This window comes from Lolium rigidum, chromosome 3, assembly GCF_022539505.1.
Source record: "Lolium rigidum isolate FL_2022 chromosome 3, APGP_CSIRO_Lrig_0.1, whole genome shotgun sequence".
Lineage (NCBI taxonomy): Eukaryota > Viridiplantae > Streptophyta > Magnoliopsida > Poales > Poaceae > Lolium > Lolium rigidum.
The window spans coordinates 96,252,949-96,260,133 of NC_061510.1; the positions used below are offsets into that span (position 1 = coordinate 96,252,949).

Sequence of the window (7,185 nt, forward strand, 5' to 3'; positions counted from 1 at the left end):
GGTTGAGGTGCGCGATGTTCGTGTCTGCCCGCTGCGTCCGCAGCAGGGGAGTTTGCAGGCTTCTTGTCGGAGGTTTCTCACAGCACCGCTGTCGCCGGATCTGATGGCCGAAGGGCGGCCCCTCCACCCTAGGAGGATTTCTACGGCGCCACTCTCGCCGTCTTTCATGGCTGTAGGGCGGCCCCTCCTTCCTCAGCCGGCGCCTATTCGTCGTCTGCAGGTCTTCTTCAACCTCCAATCATCTAGTCGGAGGCTCATCAACATCGTCGGAGTTAGCTCCCGTCTCCATGCCCCAAGTGGTTCCGTCCCCGGCGGCGTGGAGGTTGGCTCCGACGAGTTCGACGGTGGTGGTTTAGGAGCTGGCCTTGATCGCGCTTTCTGGCATCGGTCAAAGGGCCTTGTTGCAAAAAAGCTTGGATCGGGTTGTAATTTTTCTTTTCTTCATGACCCTTTCTGTAATTGTAACTCCACCGCTGATAGTGAAGCTCTAGGTCCTTCGGAGCCTCTCCTGTTCAAAAAAAAAAATTAGCATCATAGCGTAGCAGTGGCTCATGGGAGCATTGTCCGTATTTGCATCATCGCATTGAACAACCACGCCCTGGGACCTGGGTGTTCCTCGTTTATGAGAAGTTCAAATAACCAGAAAATAGGTGGGAGCACGTTAAACTCGCATATGAATTCATTTTCTACTAGCAGCCCCACACAAGTGGAGTCCCATGATAAATCATCCAGAACAGAGAAGAGAAATGTGTCACCATCGAGGTAAACTTATGATACAATAGAAATCATGAGACTTTGTACAAATCTGGAGTCACCTCTCATGTCCCTCCTTTTTTCTCCCCTGATAGAGGGAACCAAGCAGCTTCTGCCGCATTACAGGTGGCCAATAGTACACGCATGAACGTATCAGATGTTCAGTGCACCCACTCATCTTGGCATCAACAAGACTCCCTACGGGAACCAGCATGCCGCATGATGATGCCAGAAGCTTTACAACATGCTTTACATACACTACAGGTATCTCAGGCAAAGTTTATCAGTTACATCCCATATGCTCAAACGAGTGAGCACCCCGCCACAGGGAAGAAGGCCCGAAGGCCACAATCTAGAAGCATATAATGCTTTTATGATGTCCCATATCGGTCGCAGCTACACCTCTTCCTTATGCAGAGGCGGGGATGAGGGTAGAGGAGGCGATTGGGACGTCTGCTGTGGCTGCTCTTCAGCTTTGTTGTTGACTTTGATCTCCAGCAGCCGCTCAACCGGCTGACGGCAGATGGGGCACCGGGTGGTCTGGTACCTCAGGACCTTGGCACACTCGCTGCACATGCACTGTAACAAAAGATATAAATGTCAGAGATTACTACAGATGTTAACACAGAGTCGGACTAGTGTCCTACATAAACGCGTACTTCTATAGATTGGCGGCTTACCATATGCCTACAAGGAAGGACAGTAGTATCCCTTGGCTCTGACAGACAGATAACACATTCTTTCCCAGGATCATTTGCATCACTTTCCCCTTCCACAGAATTTCCTATTCCATATATTTCCTGCAACTCATACCTAGTTCCATTTACCCAAAGGATTTGGCTGACAACTCTTACTGAATAGTCCCCACTTTCTTTCTTTTCAAACACAGCCTGTGTGATCTGTGAGTTTGGAGTTTTTATCTTCTGATCTTCCCCTTCCGGTGGTGGATCAGCAGACAATGTTGTTTCAGCTTTAACTGCAAGTGGATATACTTCCATTCCCCCCTGTTTCAACAACTCAGAGTCCTCGAACGCTGAGAAGTCAATTCCAGTCCCTGATGGTTGCCTGAACTTCTGGCCAAGACCCTCTTTGAAGCTAACAGTAACAGGCTTAATCAAGTCTGGTTTCATTGCTGTGAGATTGCAGTTGAGCTCTTCCTTTGCGAAGAAGTAGACAATCATGCTGTTCAAGGAAGTAGAACAAGAATAGGTAAGTTGCCTTAAATTGCTGCAAGAATAAGACTTGTTCTTTTTGTAGTAAGGAAAATTGTAGCTCTAATTCTGTAGTCATGCAACATGGTTAGTACGAAAATACATTATAGCAAACAGCAATGCAGCTTTAAGACAAAACACCCAAATCCTCTACAAGCAAACCAGTATCACGTTGTAAGGAAAGATAATTCCAGTTCAAATACAGATGTCGCTTGCCATTAGCAATTTAAAAACCTATTATACTTCAAACTATTTTGAGAAAAAATAAAGTAGCCAGATGCACGCTTCATCACACAACAGTATAAAAAACTTGGGAGAGTGCTGGAATTCCAAGATTTTTTGTGGTTGCTGATAATCAACACTCGTCAATTCCAAATAAACTAGAACCTCAAAGGTTCGCTTTAGTTTCTTTAATCATCATCTTCTCACAGATGGTTAAGCCCTGACCAAGAATGTGCGTGCTTCAAAAATGATGATGAAAGAGGGGAAATGATAAGAGAGGGACCTGCACATTCCAAACATAACCCCAAGTATGGAAACATGATGGTTTAGAGAACCAATATATCCCTACATTAAAAACAGAGCAGACAGTAATGTAGGGAATAATGTGTGGATAACATACATAATATCTAGTGTTGATTGGGTCACCTCATATAGCAACGCATACTTAATACTCAGTGTTAACAATGACAAGTAGTGTGCTATGTAAGCCCACAATCAATGAAAAGTCCCAACATTTGACTAGGCAGGAATCCCGGATAATGTAGTATTCTACCTCCAGACTCCAGACTGGTAACTACTAAGGTTATAAGCTTATGGCCACTATATATTTTCAGGTACAGAGTTTTTTTTTTACAAAGGACTTTGAGAGTTGAGAACAATCTAGTGATGAATAAAACATGCACACAGTGCCACAGCTGACTTTCTAGCCATTGAAGAAGAATTCTTCGCAAGGACCAGGTATGAAGGACACTCCAGTAGTCAATGGATGACTGAGCCTTATAAGTACTCCGTATCTTGTTGTCAGGGCCGTCGATGGCCATGATTGAATTGATCGACCGAACAGGGCCCCCGAACTCCAGGGGCCCCCAAATTTTATCTGCCTAGTAATTTGTCTGACTGTCTCCTATCGTAAAAGATTGCATGGTGGTGGCCGGTCCTATTTGATTTGCTCTTGCAGCCCATCAGGCCACGATGGAGATCAATCAGCTCCAGCAGTCCAACCTAGGTGGTACGGGTGCGATCGGTTGTTTATTTTGCTCGACCGCTGTGCCGTGCGCGATCGAGGGCAGGCGAGAGCAAGAGCGACCCGGCGACATCACAGACGAAATTGCTTCACACACGACAATGTACATCCTATCTCTGTACGACACCTCCACAGGGAGAGCACGGCACTAATTAATTCGTGCACCCCTTGCCCAGTCCAACGAGAGCCATCTCTAAATTTTATCTGCAACTAGTATAACTCACACTCAGGATATCTCTAATGGTCCGACGCATGATTTCGTTTTACTAGTTATTGAGTTTGAACAAAACTTAGGGACTCATTTTGTAAGTCGCACCGGGGCCCCCAAATCTTGGAGACGGGGCTGCTTGTTGTTCTCAGACAATACTTTTGTTGGCAGGAGGTCCTGATGTTCCTTTTACTCGCTATGATCAATAAAGGGAATCGCCAATGAAGAAACAAATGGAGGTCAAAGATGGTTGAAATAAAAATACCCCCTGGTGCGGCGGCCGGCCAGAGTTTTAACCGCACGTGAATACGGAGAAGACTTTGGTCTGAAATGTCCCAACATTTGACCAGGCAGGAATCCCACAAAATGCAGTATTCTAGCTCCAGACTCCACAGACTGGTAACTACTAAGGTTATAAGCTTATGGCCACTAGAGATCATTGGAACTTCCTCCTTATTACCATATTTTCGGGTACGGAGTTAAGGAATTTTGAGAACAATCTAATTATGAATAAAACATGCACAGTGTGCTACAGCTGGCTTTCTAGCTATTGAAGATGAATTCTTTGCAAGGAGCCATGGACCAGGTATGAAGGACACTCCAATAGTCAATGGATGACTGAGCCTTATAGGTATCTTGGTGTTCTCAGATAGTAATACTTTTGTTGACAGGAGGTCCTGGTGTTCCTTTTACTATTTATGATCGACAAGGGGAATCGCCAATGAAGAAACAAATGGAGGTCAAAGATCGTTGAAATAAAAATAGCCCCTTCAACCTGCAGCAAGTAGACGCATCACCATCATAATAAGAGGCTAATTCCTCCTCAGAGTCAGAGCATCAACGTCGCTATACAAACCAAATCGTATCCCTAGCCCAAGTGACCGGCAACAGATAGATAGATAAACGGGCAGCGGAAACGTACAGTGATAAAGATGCAAGAAAAGGAGGTACAGAAAGAAGAGATTCACCTCCCAGCAACAGTGGCGTCGAAGGTGAAGGCGACGAGGAACCGTCCGGGGCAGGCCTCGTCGGGCTCGATCCGTAGCGTCTCCTTCTTGAGGTTGACGTCGTTGCGGATGGTGACGGCCTTCTGGTGCTCGACGTAGGGCGTGGGCATGGGCGGCTGCAGGCCGTAGGGGTACCGCCCCGCCCAGCCGGGGTAGTGGTGGACGGAGGGCGGGAACTCCCCGGCGGTGGCGGCGGGGCCGCCCGGCGGCGGCGGTTGCGGAGCGGGGCCCCGGTGGTGGTGGTCGTAGGGCGCCGGGAGGGGCACCTGCGGCGGCGGGGGCGGGTAGTAGCCCCCGTACTGCGGGTAGTACTGCGGCGGCGGGTTGGGGTTCGGGTACTGCGGCGGGTACGGCGTGGCGGCCGCGAAGACGTAGCGGTTCGGGGCGGACTCCTGCTGCGGAGGAGGTGGTGGGGGCTGGTGGTGGTGGCCGTGGCCGGAGCTCCGGCGTCGGTGGCCTGGGCCGCCGCCGCCGCCGTTGCTTCCCGCGTTGCCCATGGTGCTGTCTCGCCGCAGATTCAGCCGCGGAGACGGGGCTCGGTCAGAGTCGGATCTCGAGGCCGCCGAGCATGGGAATTGGTGGAGACAAGACGCTCCTCTTCTCCAAAATTGGTCCCCCGATAAAGAAATCGAAAAGAACAATCAAGAACGCCTCCGATGATCGGAAGCAGAGAAGCGAAACCGATCGGATCCCCCTGCTCGTCCCCCTCGCGAAACCGAAATCGAAATCGATGAGCGATTCGATCGGCGCCGGGGGGAAGGGGAAGGGGAGGGAGGAAGGAAGCGCCTTTGCTCACACTTGGTTTGGCTCTCTCGTCTGAAACGACGATATGGTAGTGGTGGTATTTTTGGGGGGCGCCTCCCTATAATGGAAGGTTGCGCGTAAAGCACACCACCACTATCTCTTGCTGATGATGCGCGCTTTTTCTCCCCCGGTGGTTAGGGCTCTCTCGCTCGCGCACTCGTGTCTTCTGCGATTAGGCCCCTCGATTCTTCTTGATTTTGGTTTTGAGCGGCGGAGCTGGAAATCCGGCCGAGGTGCGGCGGCCGGCCGGCCGGAGTTTTAACCGCACGTGAATAAAAGGAGAAGACTTTGTTTGGTCTGAACCAGCGCATGCCATGCCTACCGCATGGCGGTTTATGTGGCTACCTATTTCTGGGTATTTCTGGTGAGGTCGCGTGGACAAACCATTTTGAATTGTTGAGGAGTGTGAGAGTCGTGTACGTCCATCTCGTTTTCAACGTGCAACTGTACACTGCTAGCTCGGACTCCGGAGCTCTCGTGGTAAGATCTTACCCACACGTGCACATACCGATTGGACCAAAATTGTCATGACTGAATGTACTGTGGTAGTTTTTTCAAAAAAAAAAAAACTAAACCACGACAGGAATTATGAAAAGACGTACACGCAAAAAAACAGTATGGCATATATATCTTCTTTTTCAGGTCATCTTCCTGCTATTATGTATTATCCTAGCTTGTTGTGCATAGTGAGATCCGGTTCGTCAGATTTATCGTATTTCCGAAAAAAATACATCGTTATCCCATTTCCCCTCGTAAATGAAGACAAGACAACAATAGCAAAAGAGATTTTTATTCGGTTTCTTTCCGGGAAGCAAAGAGGTCCACAATGTCTAGAACACTGAATAAATGGAGGTTTATTTCAAACAAGAGCAAACCAAGGTTTATTTAGAATAAACATGCATTATCCAGTAGTGTGTATTTGCTGCCTTTGACTTTGGACAAACTTTGATGTTCTTCTTGGAGATCCAGGTGCTTCAAATTGTGGGTAGATGCTTGTCGTCACACTACATGGATTTAGCCATGAAAATTCGAGTTCTCAGGGCTCCTTTTATAGAATAATTTCTCTTCTCCCATTACCGTGTTTGTAGGCGTTGTGTGGTGGCTTCGGGTCGATTTGATGTATGTTGTTACGAGTTCTTTGTTCAATATAATGCAAATAAAAGTTCAATGCGTCTCTTCGATATAGAGGGCAGGGGTCTAACCCTCCTTTGAGGGCTAGTTTGATTCATAACATTTCTATATGAGTTGTGTAGGATTTGGATTATAAGAGAAAATTTTCTACATAGGTTGTTTGATTTGTAGGAACATATTCTATCGTAATTAAGTCCTATATGAATCTTATAGTGCAAATTTTATAGGAAAAAAAAACATTAGACCATACCTCATAGAAAATTTCTTTGCTACAATCAAACACACTTCATCTTCACATGTGATTCAAGTAGACATGACATTTCAACCATATGTTTTTTCTATCCTATAAATCAAAGGGAAAAATAGTGGATAGAGGATTTGAATGTCTACAATTTTTTCCTTTAGAGATATCTGATTCTTTTGCGCGTTGTTTTGGAGAAAAATCTACATCCGCTCAAAAGTCTTGGTACCATTCCTTACCACTTTGCTAGGGCCAATAATTCTATAAATACAATAAATTAAATGGGAAACTATACAAAGTGAAATGGGAGGTTTGTTTATTTATTCTCTCTGCAAAAGAAAAAGAGATATATTCTAGATTCTGCATTTCTTATCTACCCTTAAAGGTTCAACGAGGTCAGGCTGCACACACCTTCTGACGAAGCTTCCTTGGCAGTTTCTTTTCTTTTAGATGTTCCTTGGCAGTTTTTGCTAACTTGGAGAACGGAGGGGCTAGTTGTCAAGTGGCAACAATTCTTATGTTCCCTTTTAAGTTTTTTTTTAAGAAAAAAAAGGTTTTTAGTGGGATGTGGTAGTGGTCAGGTT

At 46.6% G+C, this 7,185-nt stretch overlaps 1 protein-coding gene across 1 annotated transcript; it reads right to left on the reverse strand.

The window, feature by feature from the left end:
• Nucleotides 1–738: 738 nt before the first annotated feature.
• On the reverse strand, nucleotides 739–5,270 carry LOC124701972 (probable E3 ubiquitin-protein ligase LUL2). Its single transcript, XM_047234074.1, has 3 exons — nucleotides 4,387–5,270; nucleotides 1,434–1,935; nucleotides 739–1,332 (listed from the first exon to the last, which is right to left on the reverse strand). Exons 1-3 carry the CDS (start codon nucleotides 4,920–4,922, stop codon nucleotides 1,150–1,152), a joined length of 1,221 nt encoding a protein of 406 aa, XP_047090030.1. The 5' UTR covers nucleotides 4,923–5,270; the 3' UTR covers nucleotides 739–1,149.
• Between the last annotated feature and the right edge of the window lie 1,915 nt (nucleotides 5,271–7,185).

Bases quoted from the DNA above. Each gene is read 5' to 3' on its own strand.
- LOC124701972 (XM_047234074.1), bottom strand. From the start codon at position 4,922: ATGGGCAACGCGGGAAGCAACGGCGGCGGCGGCGGCCCAGGCCACCGA. The intron at 1,936-4,386 runs GTGAATCTCTTC...TTCCTTGAACAG, and splicing joins GACGCCACTGTTGCTGGGAG to CATGATTGTCTACTTCTTCG. The intron at 1,333-1,433 runs GTAAGCCGCCAA...CTTTTGTTACAG, and splicing joins TCCTTCCTTGTAGGCATATG to TGCATGTGCAGCGAGTGTGC.